The 21,527-nt window shown below is 32.9% G+C and overlaps 2 protein-coding genes and 2 pseudogenes across 4 annotated transcripts in view; all 4 read right to left on the reverse strand.

Annotated features, from left to right (window-relative positions):
• LOC146950812 (E3 ubiquitin-protein ligase WAV3-like) overlaps positions 1–21,527 on the reverse strand; it is a 38,875-nt gene that overhangs the window by 16,617 nt on the left and 731 nt on the right. The gene's annotated exons all lie outside the window — the stretch shown is intronic.
• On the reverse strand, positions 2,580–6,784 carry LOC146950815 (uncharacterized). Its single transcript, XM_085746791.1, has 7 exons — positions 6,162–6,784; positions 5,894–6,116; positions 4,914–5,801; positions 4,587–4,865; positions 4,210–4,428; positions 3,249–4,106; positions 2,580–3,160 (listed from the first exon to the last, which is right to left on the reverse strand). Exons 1-7 carry the CDS (start codon positions 6,762–6,764, stop codon positions 2,580–2,582), a joined length of 3,651 nt encoding a protein of 1,216 aa, XP_085602917.1. The 5' UTR covers positions 6,765–6,784.
• Positions 9,367–13,497, reverse strand: LOC146950816 (replication protein A 70 kDa DNA-binding subunit B-like; annotated as a pseudogene). The gene is made up of 15 exons (XR_015027705.1): positions 13,190–13,497; positions 13,025–13,073; positions 12,821–12,845; positions 12,122–12,267; positions 11,740–12,007; positions 11,566–11,656; positions 11,359–11,483; positions 11,180–11,270; positions 10,920–11,082; positions 10,604–10,761; positions 10,393–10,513; positions 10,220–10,319; positions 10,007–10,057; positions 9,863–9,919; positions 9,367–9,766 (listed from the first exon to the last, which is right to left on the reverse strand). The product of XR_015027705.1 is annotated as a replication protein A 70 kDa DNA-binding subunit B-like (transcript).
• Positions 16,276–20,413, reverse strand: LOC146950817 (replication protein A 70 kDa DNA-binding subunit B-like; annotated as a pseudogene). The gene is made up of 15 exons (XR_015027706.1): positions 20,099–20,413; positions 19,934–19,982; positions 19,730–19,754; positions 19,031–19,176; positions 18,649–18,916; positions 18,475–18,565; positions 18,268–18,392; positions 18,089–18,179; positions 17,829–17,991; positions 17,513–17,670; positions 17,302–17,422; positions 17,129–17,228; positions 16,916–16,966; positions 16,772–16,828; positions 16,276–16,675 (listed from the first exon to the last, which is right to left on the reverse strand). The product of XR_015027706.1 is annotated as a replication protein A 70 kDa DNA-binding subunit B-like (transcript).

Below are 21,527 nucleotides of genomic sequence, written 5' to 3' on the forward strand. Positions count from 1 at the left end.
GGATTGAATTTTTGAAGTTTCCGTCTTTAAACTTCTACCATAAAAGACAATGTAAAATACACAAACTCTTGTTCATTATATGAGCCTTATATAACTATAAAGATGTCGTCAATTTTCCAGTGAAAAATCAATTGGGTTTTTCAATTAATAAAGCTGTCCACATATATGTAATTATACTGACAAATATCGATAGCAAATACCATAATAAGCTTTGTACTAATAAATACACAAACATATAAATATGTTAACTACAACTACTTAAAATTATATTAAGAATAAAAATTAAAGTTCACAAATTTGTTTACGACATAACCATTATGAATCATTCATTAATACATAGACTTGTGCTGCTACATTTGCTAAATAATTTAGAAAAATGACTGAACATAATTTAGGAAAAGGACAACAACCTAAATAAAGGTTTTTCAACATAACTTAATATTGTCACGGATTAATATCTTGAACTAATGATAGTGTTATTTATTATGATTGTGATAATAAGTAATGAAAGGTATTATCACGAACTGAAATGTATGATCTTCATATACTTTTTTTTATCAACATAACTTAAAGTCATTATTTATTATATAATCTTCATAAACTATTTTTTTAGAACATCTATCATACATGCAACACTTAATACATATTTTAGGCATATTCAAAAAGAACTTAACATGACTAATTTAGCATACAGAACTGGGAAGACACATAAGTTAGGTAGCAGACTTCAACTAATTTACTTGAACGAAATACACAAACAAATTACATCTTCGTAACTTTTATCAGATTTGAACGATTATGATCGACAAATCGGAACTTCAAAACATCACCATCGACAAAGTTATTAACTGTGGCAGCCAAATTCCAGTCACTTCCAAATTCAGTCCATGATCTTCTGCCTTTGTTCCTCTTTAGAACATTGCACATTATTGGAATTCCTGTTGGTCCATATATTCGCACAGAATCATATCCGGTGTTTCTGACATAGTTTGCGAAATCTGTCCTCAATGTCTTACAAAAGTAGTAACAATCAAACAAATTAGTCATAATGGTATGTGAATTATAATAATCCGAAAAATGATTCTAAATGACATATAATAAGAAACTTACTAATTTATATTTCTTAGAAGATGTGAGTGTAACTTCAAATGGTCGAGGTTCCAATGCAACATTCCGATAGGTGTGATAAGCTGGTAATTCCAAGGGGTTTAGTTCTGTTGGCTGAGCTATATCTATAAGAAAACGATTGTTTCCTAGGTAAGTCATTAAAAGCATTTTGTTGCCATGAATTCCCAAAAAAGATCTTAATTCAGACCATCCTTCGGTGATAAGTGGATGACGGTAGCTCAGGTTGAACTTGACAGTCATAATTCGGCATCTTCTATTCATGACAATAAAGTTAACTCCAAGTTCGTGATAACGTTGTTGTACAAAACTTGGGTCGAGCTCACCGTATGGCTGCAATGAAGTTAGGGAGGTGTTGTTTAACATGATATGAAACATAATGCATAAGTTTTTGAAAAAATGTAAATTAACATGTAAGAGATGTAGTTGATTTCTTAAATGATGTAGCATGATACATACCTCATCAGATATATGAGCAGTGAAGAAGCTACCTAAGTTCTGATGTTGGCTGGTAAAAGACATGAGTAACTCTTGAGGGAAGGTCTTTGAAGGAGTATAAGATTGAAGTTGTGGAAGTGCTTGGTGAATAAGGTGAGTATATAACCATAAAAGAAATGATGGTGTTGCATGGATCTTATTCATTTGTATGTGAGGTGGATGGATATTTGACAAACGTATGTAAGTGAATAGTTTAGAACTTGTCTTCAATTGCCAAATGGAAGTTATATTGACAGCACTACTTGATGATATTATGTGTATATTTGGTTATATTATACTCCATTTAGGATAAAAAGGAAGTATAATTGTAGTTTTATAGTTTATCATAACAGAAGTAATATGAAAAAATATAATGTAACATAGAGAATATGGTTGCAAAACTAATTTTATGATACGGTCAAAATGAATGTTATATTACAAATCAAAAGAAACTAACTGAATGAATAAAATGTTTCTTAATTATAGCACAACACCTTATTATGTGAAACTAACTTGTCCACGTTAACAAAATAATTGATATTTTGCTTTGACTTATTCAATCTTAAAATTTCTTAGAAAATATGCTAGCAGCATCCAAAGACATGTTTTCAATAATAATTATAATAAACTTGTACATGATAATTACCTATAGAATAATAACTGATTATATAATAATAATCAGGAGCTAATTGTAATGGTCTCTAATGATATAAAACATGATAGATGAAATCCTATGATGATGATACACGCTATCATGTAATAACATCACTATAGTTTTTCATATAATACAATAAGATGTTATACATGCATAAGATTGGTTAACTGTCCAGAAAATGATATGCCTCATATGGCTGCAGTTCAAGCTTGATGTCTGGCTGTTTTAGCTGGTACACATATTGAAAAATGTAATTAACACTTGTTCTGAATAATATTCATGAAAGAGAGATCAAAATACAAACATCTCAACAAAACAGTACTTACATAACATTCTGGAACACTTCTTTGAATACAACATTAGTTGTAATATTGGTAGCTTTCTTTTCTTCATCAAGAATTAAAATCTTCAAACCTTTTTTGGTTTTAACTCTTGAAATAGCAACATATAACTGCCCATGACTAAACACAGGTTTAGGCAAATATAGACCAACACAATCCAAAGATTGACCTTGCGACTTGTTTATGGTCATTGCATAGGAAACAATAATGGGAAATTGCCTCCTAATCAATTTAAAAGGCCATGGAGACTGTGAAGGTGACAATTCCATACGCGGAATATAGACCAAATTCCCCTTTTGTTTACCAGACATAACCTTTGCCGCTAAAACATGTTTTCCAAGCTTAGCAATGATTAACCTCGTACCATTGCATAAACCTTGTGCTTGGTCTATATTCCTCATAAGCATAACTGGAGTTCCAACTTTTAGTTTAATTCTGTGATTTGGTAAACCTGAAGTACGAAGTGAATTTAAAAATTCAGGTGTAAGTACTTCATAGAAATTACCATCATTAGCCTCTGATCTATCAACAGAATCAGCACTTAAGTATTCAGTTTCCTCCCCTGCAATAATGGTTGATTTATTAGTGTATGAACAATATAATATATATATATATGATGTTGTAGTAAAAGACAAATTAAAATATAGCACCTGGTATTAATCCAAGAACATATTGATTGATTTCTTCCACAACTTCAATAGTTGAAGCTAAGATTGCTCGGCAACTCAAGAAGTCGTACTCTTGATAATGATCCAATAAATCAGGATATGTACTATTTACAATTGCAGTAATTGGATCATCAAAAACCTTGATTAGCAACTCATCTGGAATCTCTATATCAGCAATGCCATCATTTGGTTCATTTATCTTTCCTTCACCTACGTTTAAAATCCACTTCGAGAATTCGGCCATTTCATGTTTTTCCGACTCACTTGATCCACACTGTAAACGCATGTTTCTTGTTAAAGTGAGCACTTGACAATGATCCCATATGTCTGAAGCATTAATGGAAGCATGAACAATTTCAGACCTATTCCCTCTTGGAATGACAGGTAATATTTGTCGGAAATCGCCGCCAAAAACAACAACTTTTCCACCAAATATTTTTTCAGAGTCCCTGTATTCACTCATAACATCTTTCAAAGTTCTGTCTAAAGCCTGAAAGCAAAATTTGTGAGTCATTGGAGCTTCGTCCCATATTATCAACTTTGTTTGTTGCAGTAACTCAGCATGATCACTATCAAATTCAATATTGCAGGTTGAATTGTCTTCTGTTGGAACAGGGATTTTAAACTTTGAATGAGCAGTTCTACCTCCTGGGAGTAAAAGTGATGCTATACCACTTGATGCAACTGTCAAGACAATTTTAAGTTTGCATCTTAATGCACTGGCAAGAGTTTGCCACATGAAAGTCTTGCCTGTTCCACCATATCCATGAAGGAAAAATACTCCACCTTTTTGTTCATCAACAGCTTTCATTATCTTTTCAAATATTGTCTTTTGCTCATCTATGACATAAACAACAATAACCATTAATTACATTACTGAGTAATAAAACTAATTTCACCAAAATATTAGTAAAAAGAGAGTAACTTTAATTAAGATTGCCACCTGTCAACGCTTTGTACAGATTCTCGAATTCTTGTTTCAACTTTTGAGCATTGTAGTTTCTCTCATCATATATAAGTCTATTTCCTAATTGAGCTGTGATATAATCCTTTGGATAAGGCATAGGTTTGAAATCTGCTAAACTCCTTCTGTTTTGTTCCAAGATCTTCTCAATTTCAAGAAGAGTTAAGTTCATTAACTCTTCTTCTGTTAGCTGTAAATCTGTTTGAATAATATATTGTTACTATGAAAGGTTGACAACATTCAAATGATAGCAATGTAAAGTTGAGCAAAATCATATGTATGAGCTGATTATTACATAACCGTATATTATATGGTTATAGACTCAATTGAGAAACTACATGGTAGTAACAACTTACTTGGATTATTTGCTATCCTTCTCTGTAGATATAGTATTCCATCTGCCAACCAATGCCATGTCTTTTCCCACACATGCTTAGGTCTATCCATTATATCAGACAATAACAATACGACAAAAAGATATCGTAATGCATGACCTGATCCCCAATCTTTGGCCTCTCCAATGGCTGAAATGAACTCTTGATCGTCTCCTAAAAAGCCAAGTGCAAAGCAAGCTTCTCTAAAAGTAAGTAACTGCACGCCAGCCACATTTTTTAATTGGTCATAGGTGAGGGGACCTTTGACAGCCGTGAGCATCATTCTTAAGTAAAATAACTCTCCAGTACATGGTGGAACCCAAATCAATCTACCAATGGTGAACCCTCTCTTTCTTGGAGTCCAACACCTGTTTTTCTTGTTATATACAAATTTAGAAACAAACTGACCGTATGTCAATTTCCTCGCTTCTGAATAGTTTGCATTTGCTTTAAACCAGGAAGTGAACATCGATTCGGTAACACTTGGTTTTTCAAGAACATGTTCCATTCTCTGATTGTCTGTGAACACCACTGGATTTTCGCCAATTAAATGAAAGAACATGCGTTCAACAGCTGGTCTTCTACCATGAATTGGAAAAGAAAACATTCGCCAACTTGCTTCACTTGGAGAAACATACCTGCAATCTAAATACTGCTTGATCTCATCAATTTCAACTTCTTGATTAAGATTGCATGGAACAACCCTGGCAGTTATACGATCATAACCTTTGTGTATATACTTAAATAAGTATTTGATTGATGTACGCTGGTTACACCACTCCATATTTATATGAGCTTGGTACTTTAGCAACAACATGGGGTTGTAAGGTACAACATGCCGGTTGTCAAGGGTAATCCCACATTTTGTAACAGTGTGGGCATTTGAACTTCTTCGCCTATAAACCGGAAAACCATCCTGGTCAACAATTGTCTCTTCCTGCCAATTTTTGGGAAAAAATTTAGAGCATTTGTTATTCTTCATGCACGGTGACGACAACTTTGATAATCCACACGGGCCATGAATCATATGAGTTTTGACCAAATGATAAAGCTCTTTTTGAGTATCTGGATTTGGTATTTCAGCTGAAATGATTCGGTTGATATCTGCAGGGTTTGGATACTTGCTAGATGGATGTAGGAAAATTAGAATGTGAGCATGTGGCAACCCTCTCTTTTGAAATTCAATAGTATACAAATCTGTAAAATAATATAACAGGTTGTCAGTTATCTGAATTAATCTAACTCTTGACAAATGAAAGGAACACATGGGAATGGAATATATCACTTACATGCCAATACTTTTCCAAGAATGTGATTTTTTGTTAAGTCCTTCATTAATGCATCAAATTTCATCTTGAAAATCCTTGATATGATATCAGGTCGATCGTGAGGTTTCAAGTTATCCTTGAGGAGACACCTTTGAATTTCTGGCCAGTTTGGATTGCAAGTGAATGTGATAAATATGTCTGGGAAACCAACATTGCTAGATATAGCCATACCATCAAAATACAACTGATCCAGATATCTTCGACTTCCAACAAAGGTAGATGGAAGAACAATCCGTTTACCTTTTTTTTGTTGAGATGTTTGTCCATCATTGCCAGTTTTGTTGCTTAACCGATGATATTTGGAAACTCGGAGTTTTGATTGGTTTCTTCTCAACCAATTGAGTCTTTCTGCTTCAATCATTGTAAAACCATCAACCATGAATTGGTGTAACAATCTCCTACTACATAGCAGAGTTCGAGCCTCTCCTTTCCTGCTTTGAATCCGGAATGAGAACCACTCTTTTATAGTGAGACGGTTTTTACTTGTGACTATGACCTCGGCTCTATATTTATGCAATATACCATCTCTATAACCATCTTCACCATAAGGGAAAATGAGAGGATACTGGTAACTTAAATAAGCAGCATGAAATTCATCAATCCTCTGGAGCTGACCATTAGTTTGATGCAAAATAATATCTCTTTTATCGGCCGTATCAACATCACCTACTATGAAAGCAGCAACTTCGGATACCGTAGGTTCATTGTAAATCCTACCATCAGATTTCCTCTCTGATATAAGTCTTAATTTCAAATCATGGATATGTCCTCCCTTTAAGATTTCACGTGCCATCCTGAAAGACTTTGCATGAACATTATTCTCATCCAACATTTTGGACAATCGTTTGACAATGTCTTCAGAAATATTTTTGGTATTCCTGTTGAAAAAATGAAATGACAATGATTATGTTTATAAATACAATGATCAAGAGGTATATGATTTATGTATATTAACCATGTTATCATAACTTTGATTCCATGAAATAAATATATACCCAAATCCTTTAATTCTGTTTTGTATCTCATTCTCGGTGTCATATATGTAAAGTTGGGCATATTTGGGTAGTTCTCCATCTGGCGGTAACATGCTACCAATTCTGTGACATGTCTGTCCTTGTATCCTCATGGTTGGTGGCCCTCTACCTTTAGTAACCTTATCATCAAATTTCATGCCTGCTGAACTGAAAGCAAACATTGAATTATACATTCTTGTGTTTTGTTGGAAATTTTTGGTATCTTCTGATTGATGATCAAAGAGTAGATGTTGAAGCACAGGAGGAGGTTGTCTTAGAAGAGGAAGTTGGACTTTCCCATTCCCGCAACACAGTTGAAATAAGGGTGTTGATGTAGACTTAGATTTATGTTTCCTTTCTAAATACCACATTTCTGCTCCACATTGTTGACAAATACAATCAGGATCTCCGACATCAAAATAATCTACAAATAGAATTCAACATAAGTGGATATGTCATATAAATAAATGAAGAATGTATGAATGACTTGACAATCATATTACCTTGTAATGAAGGTTCTCCTCCTTGTATGTTTGTGGCATTTGTATTTTCTTCAGATATATCATATTCAGAATCTGAATCAGATTCCGTAAGTTCCTCGGAATCACTTCCACTATCATCTGTGTCTGAGTCAGAGGAAATATTGGAATCAAATGATTCATGTGCTGAAGTTGAAGCTGCACTGTAAGATGGAATTGAAATTCCTGGACTTTTTTCATTGGCAATGACATCATTTGGTTCGACTTGTGAGGTTGGAATAGGATTTGCTGTAGCTGCAAATTTGCTGAGAAGGTTTATGCCACTCTTAGACTGTCGAGACATCTTACTATGATTTTGATCGTTGGGCTGAGTAAATGTATTCTGCGACAGAGTTTTGGTAACATGAGTCTGCTCAGGAAAAAAGAATTGTTGAGCATTTGTAATATCTGATAAAGGAGTAGTGTACGCAATGGTTTTTTTTGATGTAATGGGAGTATTATGGATGGAATTAGATGGTGAAATACTTTTATCATCAAAAACTCTTTTTCTATTATCTCTTGAAGCGGTAGAGTTTTCTTTTTGAGAGTGTATAACATTGGATTGTAATGAGTGTTTGGATATAGAGTAAGGATTATCAGGACCTGTTGATGGCACATCTAACTTGTTCTCTTGAATAATTCTTTTTCTTTTTTCTCTGCTTAAAGCTGCGACCTCGGGTAGATTTTTGATGACATTGAAAGGTTTTGGAATAGCTTGTTTAGGAGAGGGAACACAAACTTTTTTGGATGCAGCAAGTGCCTTATTTTTGTATAGAACCCTTTTTCTATTTTCTCTTTCTGTTGCTGCATTTGATTGTTGAAGCAATGATTCAGCCAAACTAATAGGTTTAATGAGTTTTTGTTTTGGAATGACTGCAGAAGTATGTGTATTAATTTTAGTAGTCACACATATTTTCTTTCCTTCTAAGGCTTTCTTCCTTCTTTCTCTTGAACTCGACTGTTGTTGTTGTTGACTATTTTGAAGAGGATCCATATTGTATTGTACTTTAAGAACTTGTGTGTAGTTAGTAAAAGTGATCCCATAAAGGTTTTGATGTTGTTCTATGACTACATAATATCCACGATTTTGGAATACTCAAACTATAATACAATATACTTTGACATCTTTTGTTTTAAAAAAAGAGACTTTGACATTTACCCATAAAATGGTACAACTGTACTACAAAACCTTCTTGGAAATAGTAATAGAAGGAAAGGACAGTTAGATTTTGGTAGAGTATATAATGTAGGAGAAAGTAGGATAAGACATTACTGTTCAATTAGGTTTATTGATGATGACAAACTCTATTATATATATTGCTACACATAAGTCTGATTTGATATGTTGGGTATGGATTGTATTGGTCATTGTACTATTTCATCATTTCTCTCAAAGATGTTTGGTCATGGTTTTGCAGACATAGTTAGAATTCAATTAACATAATTGTTGTAGTTAGTAAACATGAACTATGAAATATGAATGATTGAATAAGTCTATGAGGCAAAGAAAGAAATTTCGATAAGATATCTACAGTAAGGGAAAAACAACATGGATATAAACTTCTAAAATAACTATCATAATTTTCTCATAAACATGTTTATAAAAAATTTAAATGATTAATGTAATTGCTTGATAGACTTTGAAAATCTCCTTATATACAAAAATTTAAATGAATAATGATAATAATTTATGAAAAGTTCCCTATTCCTCTAAATAATTAACTGGTATAACATCATATTCGTACTTTTATTATATGATATAGCTGAATATTATTTTATGAAATAACTTGTATGGAATTAACTATAATGAAACAATTTTTGCTAATTCAAAGGTATAATAAATTGTTAGATAGATAATTATTCAAAATTAACTTATAAAGAAGGTTTATATGATAAATAAGCATAGGTTTAAACAGAGATACGTATATGTTAAATAGAAGTTGTTCTTAGGTAAGATAAGACCAAATGCAACAATGTTTGAGGTTGCTGAAATATCAGATTAACTGATATTCAATCAAAATAATAGAGTACTTAGAGCCACATACGGCTATTAATTAGATAATAAGTTAATTAGATAATAAGTACTGCTGATGTAGTTATATAGAAGTGTGCATGACAAATATGATAATTCAATCTTTCTTTTCTCTCTTGATATTTCTCCTGATCTTAGTTGAAGATTGTTTGGTTGAGCACGTATCTGGGCTTTCGAAATCTTTGGTAGGAAGTTCATCTGCAACTCTCTTGCCTGGTGTGAGCGAAGATTGGCTTTCAGTTTCATTCTGATTTATAGTAGATGGTGTTGGCTGCAATTACATTGATGAGGATGAAATTAGCAATGAATGACAAAACAAAAAGGATGTATAATTTTAAGAAATTGTCAAACAATTATCACAACTTACAGTTGGGATAGTTGACATGGTCTGAAGTTGAGAAAGAGTGGTTGTGTCTGCAATCTGTGGAAACATCGAAGAACAATTGTTAGAAATAATCCAACATTGTATATGGTTCCCCTGTGGCAGCGATATATAACTCTGTGAAAGCTAACTTAACAGTACCTCTGCAATTTCAACATTCTCAACAGCCAGAATATCATCCTCCTAATGTAAAATAAAATCATTGTCATGATACTACTTTTGAAATTTGTTAACACTAATGAAAGTTGTGAAACTGATATTAGAAGAGTACCTCAGTCTTTGGGAACAATGCTTTGATCTTTTCAACCAAGCCTTCATCCTCCTTAATTGCTTGAACAGAACAGCTGTCCCAAGTTGGCTGCCACTTAACTTTACAAACAAATTCTCTGTTTTCCAATTGGTCCAGATGAACTGGATATTCCAAGGGATTTGTGACACCGGCCTATATGCAACATATACATAAGATACGATCAGTATTTAATCTCCCTGTAAGGTACAAAGGTGATAACCAATACCTCAATCATGACCCTCTGAAGATCAGCAGCAGTAGTTCCAAGCAATTCATTGCACTCACGATCCCAGAAGAAAAACTTAGTTGCAACTCCATTATATTCGACCTCCACTTCTAACTTAAATCTGCATAACAAATTCCAATAACTGAATACGCAGTTCTAATTACAAATATTTATAATGGAGGAATTAACCTACTACATTACTCTTTTGTACCTTAGATTGATAGCATTGGTCTCATGTTTTTGGTCACAAAACAGTGGTAAAGTATCACCCTTTGCAGCCCTGTTGCATTTGGTGCATGCTTTGTAGTACCACCCATTCTTGGAAGGTTTCACTTGATTGATCTTCACAACAGTCACACACACAGTTGTCTTCGGTATATATACAAAAGCAAAAAGGCAACAACTTCAGTTCTAATCAAATAACAATGTTCATTGTATATACAGGTTACTCAATTACATAATGTAATAAACATCAATTTATTTCTAACCTGTGAATTGACTATGAATTAAGCAAGAATATGAAATACCTCCGTGAGTTGCATAATCTCTTTCAGTGGTAGAACAACAGCACTGCCAATGAACCTTTCAATAGATGAGTATTGCGTCATACTTGACGAAGAGGGGCTAGCAATTTGAGAAGAGAGACTTAGTTGCTGAGTCTGTGAGAATGCTGGGTCATCAAGAGGCAACCTATACAGGTTATAAATAAATTTTTAGTTAATAAACATTAAGAGTAAGTACTTTGATCATTCAATTGGTAAACCACTATATAGTAAATATTAATTACCCTTGTTTGAATTCAAGGACCTCGGGGAAATCAGGATTGAAAAAAAGCTTGGTAGCATTCCATGCATTAGAGACCCCGAGCTCATACTTTTCTATAGAATGATAAGTATATTAAAAACAAAGCATATCATGTAAGGAATTTCAAGACTAATATTTATTGAGTACTTCATTATTAATAACCTGTGGCTTCCTTAATCTTAGCATTGTGAATAAGAATGATAGTTGGTCCAGACTCAGCTTTGTTGGTAAAGTTAAGGAATTGAAGACCAAAGTCTTCCCACAATGTACAACTTAATAATGTTCCCCTGTACATAGTGACAATATGGATGAAAATTTGTTATAGAAACTAAATGACTTGTAATGTCATTAAAAAGATTAAAAATGTACTTTAGGTCTTTCATCCAGAAATTGATTTGTATTTTCCTAGATCCTTGTTGAGTCTGAGTGTATCCTAATTCATGAAAGGCTCCAATGACATCTATAAAACACATAATTAATGTTAATAAAAAATGTTTAGTCGTAATTTTACAAACTGCAAAAGGGAAAATATGTCCAATTTACCTATCAGGACATCTGGCCTTACTTCTCCCTTCTTGATCTCATCAAAGTCCTTAAAGTTGAAGGATGGTTTGGGAATGTCATGCTTGTCAATGTTGTCAACACTTGTTCCACCATTAAACACCAACCTAAATGGATGATCAGTTGCTTTTATGGACATCTCATTTTTCTCGACATCAAAGTTTTGCAGAGTAAAGGTAGTGTTCTCAGCAATTCTACCCTTAAACTGATCTTTTAATTCCGCTGGAACAATGACTTGAATACGATCACCCTGATGACAATTAGAAGTGAATTATACATACTTATTAAAAAAAATAGTTTGTATTAAATAATAAATATAGATGAGTGATGTTGTAACAATTTAGTTTAGTGATGTCAAAACCACCTCTTTGTCACACAACACCATCTCAATATGTTGTTTGTTCTTTGAATTTGCAACAGTCCACATGTCAACAACTCGAACTGCAATTTTCCACAGAGATTTGGAATCATTGAGGTTCTTGATCTTTTGGAAAGGCCTAGCCATTGTTGCTGCAAAAAAAACATGTTTTCAACAGCAACAGAATGATTTGAAAAACGTGATTATGAATACATCTATTATAATGATATAGCAGGAATAACACGTTGAAAGTTAAACATGAAACACAACCAAACTTTGTCTCTACATAATGTTAGACACCCAACTCCATTTTTTTTAAAGTTAAACATGTAACACAACCAAACTTTGACTTTTACATGGTGATTATTGATATAATTTGTAAAATATTTGAATTATAAACATGTAAAACAACCAAAGTTTGACTTTGGCATTGTGCTTAGTAAGTATATTTGCAATATTTTTCAAAAATAAACATGTAACACAACCAAATTTTGAACTTTTACATGTTTGATATGCTCTGTTCAGGAGGGAAATTTTCCCAAAAGATTACTTTGGAAAACTGATTTCATGCAAGCAGGAACCGATCTATGATAGTGTTGTTCTAAAAAAAATGTTGAACAAACATTAAAATGAAAACATGATTATATACAAATTTCAACCATAAAAATAAAAAGTTGTTACTGAAAAAATGTATAAAATATATACCAGGATGAAGAATGCTTGAAGGAACCTGCAAAATGAAAAAAAATAGTTTGTATTAGTTAATGCAAAATAACATGTTCTTTCAGGTTAGAACCTTTGCATGCAACCGGTCTATGGAAGTGTTGTTCTCAAATAAAGGTTGAACAAAAATGAAAAGAAGAACATGATTATATACAAATTTCAAGCAGAAAAAGAAGAAGTTGTTACTTGGAAAATGTACAAAATATATACCAGGATGATGAATTCTTGAAGGAACCTGCAAAATGAAAAAAAAATAAGAACAATATGAGATGAATTTAATAAATGCTTGAGGATAGAAATCGAAAATGAATGGGAAAATATGGAGATGAAAAGAGATAGAGAGAGAGCTACCAGATTTTGGATTGTGAAGAGAGAGAGTGAATGAAGTGTGTTTGGAAGGAATAGAAGTTTAGGGAGTATACATTTCTCTGCAAAGTACAACCCACTCCCCCCAATGAAGTGACATATGCTTTTTCCAAATCCTTTTCAAAATCTTTGTGAATATTTCCCTCCTTTCCCTCTTCACGTGAGCTAAACCCTTTTCTCTTTGGAAGCTAACAGTCAAAACCCAACAGGACACGTGGCATATAATGAAGCTATCCATGTGCCAAGCAAAGCCGCAGCCAAATGTCGCCTTGTGGTGCAGCGTGCACTCCTTTCTTATATTATAAGAGATGAAAGCAGCAACTTCGGATACCGTAGGTTCATTGTAAATCCTACCATCAGATTTCCTCTCTGATATAAGTCTTAATTTCAAATCATGGATATGTCCTCCCTTTAAGATTTCACGTGCCATCCTGAAAGACTTTGCATGAACATTATTCTCATCCAACATTTTGGACAATCGTTTGACAATGTCTTCAGAAATATTTTTGGTATTCCTGTTGAAAAAATGAAATGACAATGATTATGTTTATAAATACAATGATCAAGAGGTATATGATTTATGTATATTAACCATGTTATCATAACTTTGATTCCATGAAATAAATATATACCCAAATCCTTTAATTCTGTTTTGTATCTCATTCTCGGTGTCATATATGTAAAGTTGGGCATATTTGGGTAGTTCTCCATCTGGCGGTAACATGCTACCAATTCTGTGACATGTCTGTCCTTGTATCCTCATGGTTGGTGGCCCTCTACCTTTAGTAACCTTATCATCAAATTTCATGCCTGCTGAACTGAAAGCAAACATTGAATTATACATTCTTGTGTTTTGTTGGAAATTTTTGGTATCTTCTGATTGATGATCAAAGAGTAGATGTTGAAGCACAGGAGGAGGTTGTCTTAGAAGAGGAAGTTGGACTTTCCCATTCCCGCAACACAGTTGAAATAAGGGTGTTGATGTAGACTTAGATTTATGTTTCCTTTCTAAATACCACATTTCTGCTCCACATTGTTGACAAATACAATCAGGATCTCCGACATCAAAATAATCTACAAATAGAATTCAACATAAGTGGATATGTCATATAAATAAATGAAGAATGTATGAATGACTTGACAATCATATTACCTTGTAATGAAGGTTCTCCTCCTTGTATGTTTGTGGCATTTGTATTTTCTTCAGATATATCATATTCAGAATCTGAATCAGATTCCGTAAGTTCCTCGGAATCACTTCCACTATCATCTGTGTCTGAGTCAGAGGAAATATTGGAATCAAATGATTCATGTGCTGAAGTTGAAGCTGCACTGTAAGATGGAATTGAAATTCCTGGACTTTTTTCATTGGCAATGACATCATTTGGTTCGACTTGTGAGGTTGGAATAGGATTTGCTGTAGCTGCAAATTTGCTGAGAAGGTTTATGCCACTCTTAGACTGTCGAGACATCTTACTATGATTTTGATCGTTGGGCTGAGTAAATGTATTCTGCGACAGAGTTTTGGTAACATGAGTCTGCTCAGGAAAAAAGAATTGTTGAGCATTTGTAATATCTGATAAAGGAGTAGTGTACGCAATGGTTTTTTTTGATGTAATGGGAGTATTATGGATGGAATTAGATGGTGAAATACTTTTATCATCAAAAACTCTTTTTCTATTATCTCTTGAAGCGGTAGAGTTTTCTTTTTGAGAGTGTATAACATTGGATTGTAATGAGTGTTTGGATATAGAGTAAGGATTATCAGGACCTGTTGATGGCACATCTAACTTGTTCTCTTGAATAATTCTTTTTCTTTTTTCTCTGCTTAAAGCTGCGACCTCGGGTAGATTTTTGATGACATTGAAAGGTTTTGGAATAGCTTGTTTAGGAGAGGGAACACAAACTTTTTTGGATGCAGCAAGTGCCTTATTTTTGTATAGAACCCTTTTTCTATTTTCTCTTTCTGTTGCTGCATTTGATTGTTGAAGCAATGATTCAGCCAAACTAATAGGTTTAATGAGTTTTTGTTTTGGAATGACTGCAGAAGTATGTGTATTAATTTTAGTAGTCACACATATTTTCTTTCCTTCTAAGGCTTTCTTCCTTCTTTCTCTTGAACTCGACTGTTGTTGTTGTTGACTATTTTGAAGAGGATCCATATTGTATTGTACTTTAAGAACTTGTGTGTAGTTAGTAAAAGTGATCCCATAAAGGTTTTGATGTTGTTCTATGACTACATAATATCCACGATTTTGGAATACTCAAACTATAATACAATATACTTTGACATCTTTTGTTTTAAAAAAAGAGACTTTGACATTTACCCATAAAATGGTACAACTGTACTACAAAACCTTCTTGGAAATAGTAATAGAAGGAAAGGACAGTTAGATTTTGGTAGAGTATATAATGTAGGAGAAAGTAGGATAAGACATTACTGTTCAATTAGGTTTATTGATGATGACAAACTCTATTATATATATTGCTACACATAAGTCTGATTTGATATGTTGGGTATGGATTGTATTGGTCATTGTACTATTTCATCATTTCTCTCAAAGATGTTTGGTCATGGTTTTGCAGACATAGTTAGAATTCAATTAACATAATTGTTGTAGTTAGTAAACATGAACTATGAAATATGAATGATTGAATAAGTCTATGAGGCAAAGAAAGAAATTTCGATAAGATATCTACAGTAAGGGAAAAACAACATGGATATAAACTTCTAAAATAACTATCATAATTTTCTCATAAACATGTTTATAAAAAATTTAAATGATTAATGTAATTGCTTGATAGACTTTGAAAATCTCCTTATATACAAAAATTTAAATGAATAATGATAATAATTTATGAAAAGTTCCCTATTCCTCTAAATAATTAACTGGTATAACATCATATTCGTACTTTTATTATATGATATAGCTGAATATTATTTTATGAAATAACTTGTATGGAATTAACTATAATGAAACAATTTTTGCTAATTCAAAGGTATAATAAATTGTTAGATAGATAATTATTCAAAATTAACTTATAAAGAAGGTTTATATGATAAATAAGCATAGGTTTAAACAGAGATACGTATATGTTAAATAGAAGTTGTTCTTAGGTAAGATAAGACCAAATGCAACAATGTTTGAGGTTGCTGAAATATCAGATTAACTGATATTCAATCAAAATAATAGAGTACTTAGAGCCACATACGGCTATTAATTAGATAATAAGTTAATTAGATAATAAGTACTGCTGATGTAGTTATATAGAAGTGTGCATGACAAATATGATAATTCAATCTTTCTTTTCTCTCTTGATATTTCTCCTGATCTTAGTTGAAGATTGTTTGGTTGAGCACGTATCTGGGCTTTCGAAATCTTTGGTAGGAAGTTCATCTGCAACTCTCTTGCCTGGTGTGAGCGAAGATTGGCTTTCAGTTTCATTCTGATTTATAGTAGATGGTGTTGGCTGCAATTACATTGATGAGGATGAAATTAGCAATGAATGACAAAACAAAAAGGATGTATAATTTTAAGAAATTGTCAAACAATTATCACAACTTACAGTTGGGATAGTTGACATGGTCTGAAGTTGAGAAAGAGTGGTTGTGTCTGCAATCTGTGGAAACATCGAAGAACAATTGTTAGAAATAATCCAACATTGTATATGGTTCCCCTGTGGCAGCGATATATAACTCTGTGAAAGCTAACTTAACAGTACCTCTGCAATTTCAACATTCTCAACAGCCAGAATATCATCCTCCTAATGTAAAATAAAATCATTGTCATGATACTACTTTTGAAATTTGTTAACACTAATGAAAGTTGTGAAACTGATATTAGAAGAGTACCTCAGTCTTTGGGAACAATGCTTTGATCTTTTCAACCAAGCCTTCATCCTCCTTAATTGCTTGAACAGAACAGCTGTCCCAAGTTGGCTGCCACTTAACTTTACAAACAAATTCTCTGTTTTCCAATTGGTCCAGATGAACTGGATATTCCAAGGGATTTGTGACACCGGCCTATATGCAACATATACATAAGATACGATCAGTATTTAATCTCCCTGTAAGGTACAAAGGTGATAACCAATACCTCAATCATGACCCTCTGAAGATCAGCAGCAGTAGTTCCAAGCAATTCATTGCACTCACGATCCCAGAAGAAAAACTTAGTTGCAACTCCATTATATTCGACCTCCACTTCTAACTTAAATCTGCATAACAAATTCCAATAACTGAATACGCAGTTCTAATTACAAATATTTATAATGGAGGAATTAACCTACTACATTACTCTTTTGTACCTTAGATTGATAGCATTGGTCTCATGTTTTTGGTCACAAAACAGTGGTAAAGTATCACCCTTTGCAGCCCTGTTGCATTTGGTGCATGCTTTGTAGTACCACCCATTCTTGGAAGGTTTCACTTGATTGATCTTCACAACAGTCACACACACAGTTGTCTTCGGTATATATACAAAAGCAAAAAGGCAACAACTTCAGTTCTAATCAAATAACAATGTTCATTGTATATACAGGTTACTCAATTACATAATGTAATAAACATCAATTTATTTCTAACCTGTGAATTGACTATGAATTAAGCAAGAATATGAAATACCTCCGTGAGTTGCATAATCTCTTTCAGTGGTAGAACAACAGCACTGCCAATGAACCTTTCAATAGATGAGTATTGCGTCATACTTGACGAAGAGGGGCTAGCAATTTGAGAAGAGAGACTTAGTTGCTGAGTCTGTGAGAATGCTGGGTCATCAAGAGGCAACCTATACAGGTTATAAATAAATTTTTAGTTAATAAACATTAAGAGTAAGTACTTTGATCATTCAATTGGTAAACCACTATATAGTAAATATTAATTACCCTTGTTTGAATTCAAGGACCTCGGGGAAATCAGGATTGAAAAAAAGCTTGGTAGCATTCCATGCATTAGAGACCCCGAGCTCATACTTTTCTATAGAATGATAAGTATATTAAAAACAAAGCATATCATGTAAGGAATTTCAAGACTAATATTTATTGAGTACTTCATTATTAATAACCTGTGGCTTCCTTAATCTTAGCATTGTGAATAAGAATGATAGTTGGTCCAGACTCAGCTTTGTTGGTAAAGTTAAGGAATTGAAGACCAAAGTCTTCCCACAATGTACAACTTAATAATGTTCCCCTGTACATAGTGACAATATGGATGAAAATTTGTTATAGAAACTAAATGACTTGTAATGTCATTAAAAAGATTAAAAATGTACTTTAGGTCTTTCATCCAGAAATTGATTTGTATTTTCCTAGATCCTTGTTGAGTCTGAGTGTATCCTAATTCATGAAAGGCTCCAATGACATCTATAAAACACATAATTAATGTTAATAAAAAATGTTTAGTCGTAATTTTACAAACTGCAAAAGGGAAAATATGTCCAATTTACCTATCAGGACATCTGGCCTTACTTCTCCCTTCTTGATCTCATCAAAGTCCTTAAAGTTGAAGGATGGTTTGGGAATGTCATGCTTGTCAATGTTGTCAACACTTGTTCCACCATTAAACACCAACCTAAATGGATGATCAGTTGCTTTTATGGACATCTCATTTTTCTCGACATCAAAGTTTTGCAGAGTAAAGGTAGTGTTCTCAGCAATTCTACCCTTAAACTGATCTTTTAATTCCGCTGGAACAATGACTTGAATACGATCACCCTGATGACAATTAGAAGTGAATTATACATACTTATTAAAAAAAATAGTTTGTATTAAATAATAAATATAGATGAGTGATGTTGTAACAATTTAGTTTAGTGATGTCAAAACCACCTCTTTGTCACACAACACCATCTCAATATGTTGTTTGTTCTTTGAATTTGCAACAGTCCACATGTCAACAACTCGAACTGCAATTTTCCACAGAGATTTGGAATCATTGAGGTTCTTGATCTTTTGGAAAGGCCTAGCCATTGTTGCTGCAAAAAAAACATGTTTTCAACAGCAACAGAATGATTTGAAAAACGTGATTATGAATACATCTATTATAATGATATAGCAGGAATAACACGTTGAAAGTTAAACATGAAACACAACCAAACTTTGTCTCTACATAATGTTAGACACCCAACTCCATTTTTTTTAAAGTTAAACATGTAACACAACCAAACTTTGACTTTTACATGGTGATTATTGATATAATTTGTAAAATATTTGAATTATAAACATGTAAAACAACCAAAGTTTGACTTTGGCATTGTGCTTAGTAAGTATATTTGCAATATTTTTCAAAAATAAACATGTAACACAACCAAATTTTGAACTTTTACATGTTTGATATGCTCTGTTCAGGAGGGAAATTTTCCCAAAAGATTACTTTGGAAAACTGATTTCATGCAAGCAGGAACCGATCTATGATAGTGTTGTTCTAAAAAAAATGTTGAACAAACATTAAAATGAAAACATGATTATATACAAATTTCAACCATAAAAATAAAAAGTTGTTACTGAAAAAATGTATAAAATATATACCAGGATGAAGAATGCTTGAAGGAACCTGCAAAATGAAAAAAAATAGTTTGTATTAGTTAATGCAAAATAACATGTTCTTTCAGGTTAGAACCTTTGCATGCAACCGGTCTATGGAAGTGTTGTTCTCAAATAAAGGTTGAACAAAAATGAAAAGAAGAACATGATTATATACAAATTTCAAGCAGAAAAAGAAGAAGTTGTTACTTGGAAAATGTACAAAATATATACCAGGATGATGAATTCTTGAAGGAACCTGCAAAATGAAAAAAAAATAAGAACAATATGAGATGAATTTAATAAATGCTTGAGGATAGAAATCGAAAATGAATGGGAAAATATGGAGATGAAAAGAGATAGAGAGAGAGCTACCAGATTTTGGATTGTGAAGAGAGAGAGTGAATGAAGTGTGTTTGGAAGGAATAGAAGTTTAGGGAGTATACATTTCTCTGCAAAGTACAACCCACTCCCCCCAATGAAGTGACATATGCTTTTTCCAAATCCTTTTCAAAATCTTTGTGAATATTTCCCTCCTTTCCCTCTTCACGTGAGCTAAACCCTTTTCTCTTTGGAAGCTAACAGTCAAAACCCAACAGGACACGTGGCATATAATGAAGCTATCCATGTGCCAAGCAAAGCCGCAGCCAAATGTCGCCTTGTGGTGCAGCGTGCACTCCTTTCTTATATTATAAGAGACACCCATCACTATTACATGACTAATTACGTCAACTATAGGATTCCCTGACAAATCTACAACTCAAAGTATTAAGTTTATACAAAAAAAGAAAAAAGTCAGCGTTTGGTGGTCATACTCATACATATTGATGGCATCAAGGAAAAACTAACAACAATAAGCCTACCATTTTCAGTAAAGTAAAGGTGATACGCAACTCTAATATTAATTGAACATTTGAAAATTTCGATAAATTTGATAAATAAATTAATAATATATAGAAATATCATCAAAACAAGGAGAAATCAAAGATGATTCCTTCATTCACACTTTTCTACAAAATTAATAAAATGTAATGGAAAGGGATTTGATGAAGTGGAATGGAACAATTCTTTGTCTCCATTCCAATTTTCCGATCAACAAGTTCATGTCATTCCAATCTCTTCCACTCTATTATATTTCATTCGAGTAAGCAACCATTTTGATCCGTGAATATGTGAGACACTATCATTACAGTCTCCAAATGTATCAAAATTACAAATACACTCCTAAATGTCTCTTATTTGTAATTAAACAGACACTTGAGGATGTTTTGCAATTTCAATATATTCTAGGACTAAAATAACCTTGTCTCAATGTCTCACACATTCAAAAACTAAAATGGTTGTTTACCCTACTTTATTCCATTCAACTCTTTTACATTATTCCATTCAACTCTTTTACATTTACATATTCAACATAGCATACCCACATATCAAAATACAAAAAATGTCACTGTTTGCAGCTGGATTTTTCACAATCAACAGTAAAAAATGATGATTTTTACTCCATAGGATCAACACTCCTCAAAATTAAATTAACTATGGTATACACAGATAGTGTAAAACTTTTTTACAAATACATCCAATCATTTGTGGAGATATTTTATAAACCAATCTATAAAAATGACATTCTAATCAATTTGATTGAATTCATGTGTAAAAAAAAAATTTACACCGTCAGTGCATAGAAATTAAACCCTTAGTAAATTACACAACCACTTTTTCACATAAACTAAACAACTAGTTTCATAAAGGGTACAACATACACAATAGCTGCTATGAAAGTGACATTTCCACCACCGCCATA

Source organism: Medicago sativa, chromosome 2 (genome assembly GCF_051527215.1).
Source record: "Medicago sativa cultivar Bolivia chromosome 2, Bolivia_mono, whole genome shotgun sequence".
NCBI lineage: Eukaryota > Viridiplantae > Streptophyta > Magnoliopsida > Fabales > Fabaceae > Medicago > Medicago sativa.